At 44.7% G+C, this 12,889-nt stretch overlaps 1 protein-coding gene across 17 annotated transcripts in view; it reads right to left on the minus strand.

The window, feature by feature from the left end:
- The window catches only part of BAZ2B (bromodomain adjacent to zinc finger domain 2B), a 413,209-nt gene that overhangs the window by 39,862 nt on the left and 360,458 nt on the right, over positions 1-12,889 (minus strand). For 6 of the 17 annotated variants that reach the window (XM_089659783.1, XM_089659756.1, XM_089659780.1 and 3 more), the window contains 3 exons: positions 9,557-9,601; positions 9,088-9,120; positions 4,505-4,570 (listed from right to left, as the gene is read on the minus strand). In XM_089659783.1, coding sequence (XP_089515909.1) covers positions 4,505-4,570; positions 9,088-9,120; positions 9,557-9,601 — 144 coding nt within the window. The remainder of the gene's footprint in view (positions 1-4,504; positions 4,571-9,087; positions 9,121-9,556; positions 9,602-12,889) is intronic. The other 11 variants (XM_089659821.1, XM_089659757.1, XM_089659807.1 and 8 more) reach the window with 2 other exon arrangements.

Genomic DNA, 12,889 nt, shown 5'->3' on the forward strand with positions numbered 1-12,889 from the left:
CTCTGGTCATCTCCTGTACTGTCCGCAGTCTCTGGTCATCCCTGTACTGTGTCCGCAGTCTCTGGTCATCCCTGTACTGTGTCCGCAGTCTCTGGTCATCTCCTGTACTGTGTCCGCAGTCTCTGGTCATCCCTGTACTGTCCGCAGTCTCTGGTCATCTCCTGCACTGTGTCCGCAGTCTCTGGTCATCCCTGTACTGTGTCCGCAGTCTCTGGTCATCCCTGTACTGTCCGCAGTCTCTGGTCATCCCTGTACTGTGTCTGCAGTCTCTGGTCATCCCTGTACTGTGTCTGCAGTCTCTGATCATCCCTGTACTGTGTCTGCAGTCTCTGGTCATCCCGTCATCCCTGTACTGTGTCTGCAGTCTCTGGTCATCCCTGTACTGTGTCCGCAGTCTCTGGTCATCCCTGTACTGTCCGCAGTCTCTGGTCATCCCTGTACTGTTCGCAGTGTCTGGTCATCTCCTGTACTGTGTCCGCAGTCTCTGGTCATCTCCTGTACTGTGTCCGCAGTCTCTGGTCATCTCCTGTACTGTGTCCGCAGTCTCTGGTCATCCCTGTACTGTCCGCAGTCTCTGGTCATCCCTGTACTGTCCGCAGTCTCTGGTCACCCCTGTACTGTGTCTGCAGTCTCTGGTCATCCCTGTACTGTGTCCGCAGTCTCTGGTCATCCCTGTACTGTCCGCAGTCTCTGGTCATCCCTGTACTGTCCGCAGTCTCTGGTCATCTCCTGTACTGTGTCCGCAGTCTCTGGTCATCCCTGTACTGTGTCCGCAGTCTCTGGTCATCCCTGTACTGTGTCCGCAGTCTCTGGTCATCCCTGTACTGTGTCCGCAGTCTCTGGTCATCCCTGTACTGTGTCCGCAGTCTCTGGTCATTCCCTGTACTATGTCCGCAGTCTCTGGTCATCCCTGTACTGTCCGCAGTCTCTGGTCATCCCTGTTCTGTGTCCGCAGTCTCTGGTCATCCCTGTACTGTGTCCGCAGTCTCTGGTCATCCCTGTACTGTTAATTAGTTTGCACTACTGTACGAGTTGTTTTTTCTAAACCAAAAGCTCGATATTCAGGTTTCATTGCAGTGTTGGCACTTTGAAAGAAATAAGTTGGTTTTGGGTTGCAGTTTGGGCACTCGGGCTCAAAAAGGTTCGCCATCACTGGGATAGTGGTACAGGAGGAAGTGGCTGTGGGGGATGGAGTGGTAGGAGGAGATCGGCTGTTAAGTGAGGGCGGAGTAGGCTTCCCTGAAGAGATGGGTTTTCAGGGTGCGCCTAAAGGTGAGGAGGGTAGGTGACAGTCTGATGGATTGGGGTAGTGAGTTCCAGAGGATGAGGGAAGTCCTGGAGAAGTCCTGCAGTCGGGCGTGGGAGGTGGAGACCAGGGAGCTAGAAAGTAGGAGGTCTTGTGAGGAGCGAAGATTACGGGTAGGGTGGTATTTGGGTATCAGGTCGGTGAGGTAGTTTGGGCCAACGTTATGAATGGCTTTGTATGTCTGTGTTAGTAGTTTGAATTTAATGGGTTGGGCAATCGGGAGCCAGTGGAGGGAATGACAGAGGGGGGTGGCAGATGCGGAGCGGTTGGTAAGGTGGATGAGTCTGGCCGCTGAGTTCAGGATAGACTGAAGCGGGGATAGTCTGTGACGAGGTACGCCGGTGAGAAGGGAGTTGCAGTAGTCCAGACGTGAGATAATAAGGGAGTGAACGAGTAGTTTAGTAGTGTCTGGGGTTAGGAACGAACGTATTTTGGAGATGTTGCGGAGGTGGAGCCTGCATGAGTTTGCCAACGATTGGACATGGGGTTGGAAGGACAGGTTTGAGTCTAGAGTTACACCTAGGACTTTGGCTTGTGGGGTGGGACAGATGGTGGCGTTGTTGGTCATGATGGAGATGGTGGGGGGGAAGGGGGCATGGGCTGGGGGAAAAATCAGGAGCTCGGTTTTGGAAAGGTTCAATTTGAGGAAATGGAATGACATCCAGTCTGATATGTCGTTCAGTAGGTGGGTGATACGGGCGGAGACTGAAGGGGTGAGGCGAGGGGTGGAGAGGTAAATTTGCGTGTCATCGGCGTAGAGGTGATAGTTGAAGCCGTGGGAGTGTATCAGTTTGCCGAGGAGGAAGTGTAGATGGAGAAGAGAAGGGGCCCGAGGACCGAGCCTTGGGGGACCCCAACAGAGAGGGGGAGAGAGGGGGAGGTGGTAGCGTTATAGGTAACACTGAAGGAGCGTTGGGTTAGATAGGAGGAGAGCCTCTTATTAATAAATATTAATATTTTTGATACTTTGTTTTTATGTAAATCTATTTTATTTGTTCATTTCTTGTTTAGTAGCATAGCATAGTGACTATGCTTACTGTTCCCCTTCCTTTGCGTGCACATAAATGAGGCAATAATTAAAAATAATGCATTTTTTTCTATCACTGGGCTGTTTTTGACCACCTTGGTGGAGATAACCAGTGTTTCAGGCAGTTTAAGCTGCTGGTTATCGCACAGGGAATTTTTCTAAGCTCTTAAATAAAACTGAGCAACAGGCAAACAGCTAAATATGCAGTTGAACTACACAGACAGGAGTGGTCTTACCTGCCAAAGGATTTTTATTTATTTGCACCCTCCTAGTCCTGAGATTTACACAGTCCTGCCAGACAGCAGAGCAAGGTTGGGGTTATGACTTTCCCATGCTGCAGTTAACCATTACAGCTTGGTCACTGCCCTGGCCCCAGCCTTTGGCTGGACAGTGAAGGAGCAACAGGAGATTGATGAGGCTATCTCTGTTCTCTCCTCCTGCCAGCAAGTTCTTGGCCAGCAAATGTAAATGCAGGACACCTGATTGTCATTACTATTGGCCCCTCCCTTTCCCTGCTGTTCAGCTGAAATCAAGTCAAACGGATTTATCAAAGTTGCATTTAAAATTCACTGATTGTCCTGTATCCATTGTTTTCTGTTCCTCTCTCCCCCTTTTTTGTTTTTCTTCCCTCTTCTTTCAAGTTGAGTATTTGTGTGTTTTGTCAATGACCTGCCTGAGAATTGGGTAACCTGAGTTGACATGGTCCAGCTTGGTAATAGTAAACTACTACAGCAAACTACTAGCAGCTTACACAAGGATAGGTCAAGCATGAGATATTCATACTTAGTGCCGGTTCACACACTGTATATGCGGATTGGCTGCGGTTTGAACCACATCCAATCCAAATGACACGTGAAAAATCCAAATGACATGTGAAATAACATTGCTTCCTATGGTGCCTGTTCACATATGTCCGGTGCACTGGCAGTGAAGATTCTGCGTGGTTTGAAAAAGAGTCCTGTGCAATTTCTGAGCAGTACTGTCTGGTTCAGGTGCAGATTACAGGTTATTGACTGCTATGGGAACCGTTTTTAAACTGTGTACATGTGTGAACAGGATAAAATCCTGACCTAATACTTTCCTGAACCTGATGTAAACCTGACTCGAACCTGTGAACAACTACTGTGTCAAGTAGCTTTGAAACCTGAGCTGCAATCCGCACCGCACATGTGTGAATCAGCTCTTACATTGGTTCAAGCTGCACCAATGTAACTATACAAAAAACCCCAAAAAACAAAATGTGAGCTTTAAAAAGCTATGCATGTGCTATTGTCACTAGTGGGTGAGGGTTACAGTGGGTCCTGGCATTGGAACAAGTCATTTAACGCCATGCAGAATCTCCCTTATATCATTCTGGGAAAATATCTGCAGCTTTATGGCCTTCTAAATAAAGTCTATCAATTTGCTCAGAATATCTGAAAACAATAGACTGTTACTGATTTGTTTCTCAACGGTAGTACAGGAGCTATGCTAATCACAGTCTCAAATATAGGGGCAGTTACCATAAAGGTATGAAAGGTATAGTTACATAGTTAGTCAGGTTAAAAAAAGACACAAGTTCATCTAGTTCAACCCATAGAAAAATATAAAAAACAGAACAAATAAACATAAAACATCCATATATAGAATCCTGCAGTATACCCACAGTTGATCCAGAGGAAGTCAATTTGTTCCAGTTAGGGATAAATAAACTGCTCAAACTCCGAGAAGGCAATCGGATATTCTCTAGATTGACAGTATTTTACCTATAAATGTTATTATCCAGTTACAGTATATTTTGTAGATTTACAAAACACATCTAGCTCATGGAATACATCCAGCTCATTTTTAGGGGTAGGCACTAAACCTGAATAAACATATATTGTTTTAAAAAATGTTCAAAATCTATACCCGCTGACAGCACACTTTATATTTTCTTTAGTTGTCACCCAATCTCAGGAAGCTGTGGCCTATCACTTCTCTGAGTTTCCAATGATCTGATCTGAAAGGCAGTTTTCTCATGACTTCTGTACAAAGCACACAAAATGGCTTCGCGTAGGTGACAGGCGTACATTAAACATGATGGCTGACAGAACAATAAACTCACGGAGGTATGAAAAAAATTCTGTCAGGGAATTCTATCTAGAAAGGACATTTATCAGCGTCCCTGGTAATGCTGACACTGCATGTACCTCAGCCTTTTTACGAGCTTCCACAGCCTTCAAGAGCATTACGTGTTGTCTCCTTCTCTCTCTCTCCTGCAAAAACAGATAGAAGATGAGACAAAAGCACAAGCAGAACATTAAAAAAAAATAAAAAATATTGGTGGACGTGAAGCTGAGAGCTGCAGATTTAGCACTGAGACACAGTGAGTGCTATAAATACAGAGCATGTCAAGTTTGTGCATGTTTTAGTCGAGGTTTAGAAAGCGGGTACACAATCAAAAGCGGCAAATGTAAAGCAATGAATAATGAAGACTGTCGAAAAATGCACAACGTATACTGATGGTCACTTAAACTGTGATGCTTTTTAATAAGCTTAGCGAGTATGAAGTTTTACATAAATAAGCTACTTTACTTCTGTTCTAATATATGCCTTTCCTACACAGCGGGCAGCCATTTTGTCTGGAACCAAAGCCCTGAACCCAAGCAGCCTATGCAAACACTAGGAACCGGTGACTCAACTCAAGTCGTTCTGCTATCAGTGGATTGACTACAAGGATTATGTTATTGCAAGCAGGGAGATCCTGAAATTTCACTTTAGGAGCTTCAGAACTTCCTGTGCATGAAGAAGACTCTGGTTTACAAGAAGCCTCAGAGGTGGGCTTGATCTAAGCACAAGTGAATGAAGAACTGCCTGGGTAATGGTAGACACATTCTTCAATTTTATTATCTGATCGATGTGTGATCCAGTCAAAATGATCAAATCTGCAAACACTCGAATAGGCATAATTTCCATTCTGATCAGTTTAGACCAGGGGTCTCCAAACTTTCTAAACATGGGCCAGTTTACTGTCCTTCAGACATTAGGGGGCCCAGACTGTGGTCATTGGGAGTAGACATCATCCTGGCATTTTTTGTATTAAGGGGAGGAAGAGCGCCCCATTGTTGATGGCAGTGGGAGAAATAGTGCCCCATCATTGATATTAGTGCGAGGAATAGTGCCCCATCGTAGGTGTCAGTGGGAGGAATAGTGCCCCATTGTTGGTGTCAGTGGGAGGAATAGTGCCCCATTGTTGGTGTCCATGGGAGGAATAGTGCCACGTTGTTAGTGTCAGTGGGAGAAATAGTGCCCCATCATTGATATTAGTGCGAGGAATAGTGCCCCATCGTAGGTGTCAGTGGGAGGAATAGTGCCCCATTGTTGGTGTCAGTGGGAGGAATAGTGCCCCATTGTTGGTGTCCATGGGAGGAATAGTGCTACGTTGTTAGTGTCAGTGGGAGGAATAGTGCCCTGTTGTTGGTGTCAATGGGAGGAATAGTGCCCTATTGTTGGTGTCAATGGGAGGAATGGTGCCCCATTGTTGGTGTCAGTAGGAGGAATAGTGCCCCGTTGGAGTCAAAGGAAGGAATAGTGCCCCATTGTTGGTGCATTGTTATTGATGTCAATTATGCCTCTTATTCGTGTCAGTGGGAGGAATAGTCTCTGGTATCAGTGAGAGAAAAAGTGCCCAAAGGGCTAAATATAGACAAGCAAAGGGCCACATCTGGCCCCTGGGATGCAATTTGGAAACCACTGGTTTACACTCAATATAGATCGGATTTGATCAAACTGACTCAATCAACCAAGGCAGAAAATGATCAAATATTTTGCATTGATCAGCAACAGCAGGAATATTGATCGCATTTCGATCAACCAGATATGAGAGTACATGATGGAAACCGAGATGCAATTTATAACTTATGATCTCATAAATTACGATCCTTTCGTAGCCATTGATTGAAATCCACTTCCCTGTGTGTGGCAAATCGATTGAATGGGTTGTCAACTATAGATTGAATTTTTCTTATAACTAAAATTGATCATTTATCAACACATGTATGGCCACCATAACAGCCAATACAAATCTCTCATCCTTGTGCTAGGAATATAAAGGAATGTGATTACTTGCTATAAGAACAAACACAGATGTTCTCTTTGACCTTTTCTATTATATCAGACCCATGCTTATGGAACCTGCCAAACTCTTTCAGAGGGGATGGCTGCTGTCATAGCTTGACATAGCTTGGCCTTGTCCAACCTCGTGGAGTTGAGGAGTTGTGGTTGCTATTTTCAAGAGGTCCTTAAAGCAGAACTTCATGCAGCAAATTGACTTTGTGTCCATGCTTCTGCCCCCATCCCCCTGCTTCCACAGGGGAGGGAAGAATGACATATCCTGCTCCTTCATCCCTTGGCTTGTACCTGTCTTATATCCTAGGAGGCAGCGGGAGCCCATTCACAGAGCAGATGGGGGGCAGAACTGTATTGCGTCATCAATGGCCAGGTTGCCTGAACTCCGAAGAGGCAGTCAACTAAGAAGACCAAGAGAGTAGTGTGTGACACAGGCTGTGACACCTGGATAGCGGATCGCTGTAGGACAACACCGAATCTGCTGAACCCAGCACAACAGATAAAAGGGGATAGCAGGGAGAAAAATCAGGAAGGGGGGGAGTAAAGTTTCTCTTTAATGTTCTACTTAACTTTCAGTTTAAATTAGCTAAATAAGTTCTAGGTGCATCAAAACAAAGTCTTTCAGTTTTTATTCTTTACAAAAAATAACCACGGCCTAAGTAGGAAAAGCTTTCCCCTGCCAGCAGCTGCAGAGAATCTTTGTTCTCTGTGCAAAAGCAGTGGTCTCATTGTAGTGGTCCACCACCTGAGCCAAAGCCAGAGCTCTCAAATCATCAGGAAGCATGAACTGTGCTGATTGCAGAGAGATACGTCTAACTCAGCCGGGGGCATGTTGGACCTCTGTAATGAAACCACTGCTTAACCCTAGGTTCATATTTGTGCGGGTGGTGCCGCTGTGGATCTGCACGAAAATCCGTGCAGCCGCACCACCTGCACAGAGAAATGCGGACCCACGGGCGGGTGCCATTAGTTCTAATGGCCCGCCGCCGCTCTGGAAAACGCAACCGTACTGGGAACCGAGGTTTCCGTGTGGGCTGCATTTTCCAAAGAAGTGCAGGGACTTCTTCCCTGCATGTCACGGGCACGGGAGTCCATTCAAATGAATGGGCTCTCGTGCCCGTGCAAAATGCGGCCCGCACGGCCGCATATATGTGAACCGGGGGTAAAGCGGAACTTCACCCAAAAGGGGAAGTTCCACTTGTCCGTCCCCCCCCCCCCCATTTAAGTTCTGGCACTTCATTTTTTTTTTGGAGGGGGGAGGGCTTTAACAGGTACCCTCTTCCACTTCCAGTTGGATCACCCTGGTGATATGAGCAGAAGTTCGCCCCCCTCCCTTCTCCCACAGCCTTCTGGGACATGTCACAGATCCAAGCAAGCTGCAGGACCATTCACAAAAAAGCAGCGTGGCTTGTGCATGCACAATGGAAAGCTGGCTGTGGAGCCGTAAGCAGTCACAGCCAGCTTCCCAAAGTAAACATGCCAGCGCCTGGTGCTAAAGATGGCAGCAAAGCCGACTTTGGTGAGGATAGCCCTGGATCCCTGGACAGTTAAGCGTCCTATTATTAAAAGTCAACAACTACTGTATTTGTAGCTGCTGACTTTTAATTTTGTGTTTCTAGGGTGAAGAACTGCTTCAAACACAGAGAGCAAAGATCCTACTCTGCAGCTTCTGGCAGGACACAGGCTTCTCTACTCCAGCTGTGGCTGTTTTAGAAAGAAAACAAACAGCAAGACATAAAACGCCTTTTGTTTTGATGTCCTTGGAATATTTTAGCTGATTTAAAGTGAAAGTGCAATTAGGCTTTATGTGGTCTTAAAATGCTGCATATGTCTGTGGTGACTGAGCGACTTTCAGTGGAGGTGCACTCCTAAGAAATGGCGACTGACATTATCCCTCATGGCTCTGGAGTCTGATGCTTTTATATTTTTATAAATATTACCTTAGTCCACAAAATGGCTGCTGAAGCTTTGCATAGGTAAAAGGTACCTTCAGTTCTTGAGCTGTGTATCTATTTAAGCCTGTTTAATAAGCCACCACCAAGTACGGGGTGTTTACAGGCATTAGTTGTATTTGCTTACAGGCCAAGTGAAATAAATGAAGAAATATATATATATATATATACATGGCTGATAAACATGCATGAATGAAAAATAAAATAAAAAAAAGATTATCCAACTGACTTTTTTTGGGATGCACTGCATAAAGTTACAAAAGCTTGCTTGTGGTTTTTTACAAAGGGTCAGGGTGTCTTTTTAATGTATGTAGCCTTGAAATAAATATATGCGGTACAATGAGCAGCTGCAGCAGACACTTCTCTGCTGGAATTTAGATGGGAAAATTACATTTCTTGCTATGCAAATGACCACAGGGGGGGACAATGGCCCAAATCTATTCCTGCCAGCTTGCCAATGAACAGAAATGCAGCCTTTTGTTTTGTTTTTTTTTTAGTCAGCGGTGTGATGCAGCCTGAAACGCATTAGTCTTCCTGGGTTAATTAGCAGATGTATGCAATGCACTGCACTGTTAAGCCATGCAGGGGGAGAATGTACAATGACAGCAGCCAGTGCTACACTTTATGCATTGCTAGGACAACCAGATCACAACCAAAAAAAGAAAAGAAAATAAATCACGATGCGGTGTTAAGACGTACAAAAATAAACATACCCATACCATATCTAGTCTATGCCTCTCCAACTCCTGGCAGAAAGAGTTGGCACATCATTATGAAACAGAAATAAATGCAGATTACACAATAACCATTAAAAAATAAATAAATTAAAATTACCCCAAAAGCCCCACAACCAAAGCAAGGCAGGTAATTCGTAAGCAGAAAATAATGGTGCAGTAATAATTACAGGGTACTTCAATATCTTGCTGCTGGCAGGTAAGTCCATAAGCAGCAAGTATCCTACAGAGCCCCAGTTGTCCGATCACAGTGCCCGCCGCAGTTTTGTATGCTGAACCAATGTCTTTAAGAAGCCTTCTGGGTATTACCCATAGTTCCTGGTAAAAACATGGTCTGAACCTTGGCTTAGCTTACAAAACAGCTGCTTACAGTGGAAAGGGACAAAAGGTAAACCATGAGAGTAATAAACACATATATCTACGGTATTGGGGTGCTATGTCTACAGACCTGGTGTTTCAGGAGAACTGCTTGTTGTCGTCTCATTTCCTTCTCCTTAAAAAGAAAAGAACAGTAGCACTCCTTGTAGCTCAGTATACATAATATAACCAAGAAGAAAAGGATTAATTGACATTTTTATAACAATCTAAACACAAGCATAAACCTTCAACAGCCTGAAAATCCATAAGTAAAACTGAACTCCAGCTCTGTTCAGCCATTGGGAAGGAAGCCCTGTATGAACTCCGTCTTACACAGTCAGAGCTTACACAGGGCTGAGGATACTCTAACCGCTTCCATTGGAAGTACCAGATATTTTCTACAATTCCTGTGTCTGAATAGATCAGCAGGGGAGTGAAGGAAATGTGAAAATGTTGCTTTCTGAAACTTTTCAAAACTGTGCAGGAGCTTCCTGAAATAAAGACCGGTCACTGCAGCTCCCTTTTTGTGCAGGGTCACTGGTCTTGTCTCCACCCCTCCTGTAACTTTCCACAGGCAGTATATAGTGGGTGGGGCCTGATGGGCCCTCCCACAGCTCTGCTCTTTGCTATGGACAGCAGAGTGACAGGGCCTGCTGGGCCCTCCCACAGCTCTGCTCTTTGCTAAGAACAGCACAGTGATGATGTCACAGCTACTTTTCCAAGGTAATATCTGAGTTTGTAAATGTATTTGGGGGTCACAAAGTGGATGTATATTGAATGGTTGAAGAATATAATTGAATGAAACGTTTTGTTCCCAGAGTTCAGCTTTAAAGCAAACCTGTGCTGGCAGGGGCGTCCCTAGGGATGGTGTCACCCAGTGCAGTAACACTTGGTGACACCCCCTCCGATGATCCCCGCAGGATGCATTGGATCTGCGGATTGAGCATAATGGATCAGAGTCTGATCCATTATCCTCCCCAATCCGCAGGTCCAATCTATCCTTTGGGGATTGTCGGCTTGCAACCTATATGGGGTTAACTGATCTCTCCACGAAAAGGTAAGTTTTAAAGCAAGCCAACGATCCCCACAAGATGGATCGGATCTGCGGATTGGGGAGCATAATGGATCGGACTCTGATCCATTATGCTCAATCTGCAGATCCGATCCATCCTGTGGGGATCATTGGCTTGCTTTACAACTTACCTTTTCATGGAGCGGGTCTGGTGTCACCCCATGCGATAGGTGTCACCCAGTGCGGCACGCACCCCCCACACCTGCCTAGGGATGCCCCTGTATGCTGGTTACTTACAGGCGTTTATTTCTAAAATGAATTTTAGCTGCTGTCAAGATATTGCAGGACAAAAATATACTACAGTGGGTGCAGTTCCAAATCAGGTCAGCAGATGGCACTTTATACATGAAATACTGTAACCTGCAGACTAGTCTAGAGGGCTGTTTGTATATCTACATATTATTATTTATATGCACCCCACCAATGCCAGCAAAATGTATTCATTTGACTTTGATAGATAGTTGTTAGAATTATATAAAGCAGTCTAATGCTGGTAGGACTGTCTGATACCATGTAAACTACTGTAGTAGCTGAAGAGTCAAAGTTTGCTTACCCCCTACTTGGAACTCTAGGCAAAATCATGTTTCACATGTATTTTTGCATATACAAAAATACTGTACACACTAGTTGTGTCTGAGCAGTTATGATCATTCATCATTAGAGAGTGGACACGCTGCATGGCTCCCAATGATCTTAAAGCAAATTTTTTGCATTGTTTTTTTTTTTTCTTCAATTTTAAGTTTTATTTAAACTGCAGTTGTCATTTCACAGTGTTGCAACTAGATATTTATAACACTTCTTTCTGTAAAAAACACCCAGCCATCACCTGATGCTAGCTTATAATTTTTAAATGGGGGTGCCTGTGCTGGATGTAACAATGAGAGCAGATGGGCAGGAGAGCAGTAAGCCACTGTTTTAGGGACCGTTCACATCATCACTTTATGGTGATGGCAATCAATTTGCAGTATGTTCAGTGTGTCGTTGCAGTGCAGTGTCATTCATTCTGTGTGGCACCTCAATGCACCTGCAGACCAACATGCATTGCTGTGTAGTACAGTGCAATGATGTGCACTGTGGTGTGATGCACTGCTGAAAAATGAGTGCATGCACACTGCATTGTTCGATAGTGTGTTGTGGCAGGTTGCACTGGACTGCACTGCATGTCCATCAACAGATGCGTTGGGGTGCCATTCAGAATGAATGACATCCTAATGCACCTGTCAACCACCATGCAATGCAGTGTAGTGCAACGCAATAAAGTGCATTGTGATGTGGTGCTCTGCTGAAAAATAGCACATGCACTATTTTTTAGCAGCACACCACAGTGCTTGATAGCATGTTTTAGCATGTTGTTCTGGGCTGCAAAACACATCTGTCACCAGATGCACTGGGCTGATATTTAGAATGAATAGCACCCCAACACCCCTGCCAACCACCATGTGTTGCAGTGCAGCACAATACAATGCTACACTCAATCTTAGCCAAAAGTCCAAGAAGCCATGCAACACAATACAATAATGTGTGTTGTGGTACGATACACTGCTGAAAAATATTGCATTTTGTTGGTAGCGCTCCACAACGCTCGATAGCACACTGTGCCATTTTGCACTGGGCTGAAAACCACCTCTGTAAGCAGATTCAGAATCAGAATGAATGGCACCACAGAGCATTAATGCACTTAACATGGCTCAAATAGATTGCTGTTAACATAAATACAAGTGAAACTCAAAAAATTTGAAAATCGTGCAAAAGTTCATTTATTTCAGTAACGCAACTTAAAAGGTAAAACTAATATATGAGATAGACTCATTACATGCAAAGCAAGATAGTTCAAGCCGTGATTTGTCATAATTGTGATGATTATGGCTTACAGTTCATAAAAACCCCAAATCCACAATCTCAAAAAATGAGAATATTGTGAAAAGGTGCAATATTCTCGGCTCAAAGTGTCCCACTCTAATCAGCTAATTAAGCCATAACACCTGCAAAGGGTTCCTGAGCCTTTAAATGGTCTCTCAGTCTGGTTCAGTAGGAATCACAATCATGGGAAAGACTGCTGACCTGACAGTTGTGCAGAAAACCATCATTGACACCCTCCATAAGGAGGAAAAGCCTCAAAAGGTAATTGCAAAAGAAGTTGGATGTTCCCAAAGTGCTGTATCAAAGCACATTAATAGAAAGTTATGTGGAAGGGAAAAGTGTGGAAGAAAAAGGTGCACAAGCAGCAGGGATGACCGTAGCCTGGAGAGGATTGTCAGGAAAAGGCCATTCAAAAGTGATGGGGACTTTCACAAGGAGTGGACTAAGGCTGGAGTCAGTGCATCAAGAGCCACCACACACAGACGGATCCTG

This window comes from Staurois parvus, unplaced genomic scaffold (assembly GCF_062004578.1).
Source record: "Staurois parvus isolate SC_StPar_1 unplaced genomic scaffold, SC_StPar_1.0 ptg000031l, whole genome shotgun sequence".
In the NCBI taxonomy this organism is placed as follows: Eukaryota; Metazoa; Chordata; class Amphibia; order Anura; family Ranidae; genus Staurois; species Staurois parvus.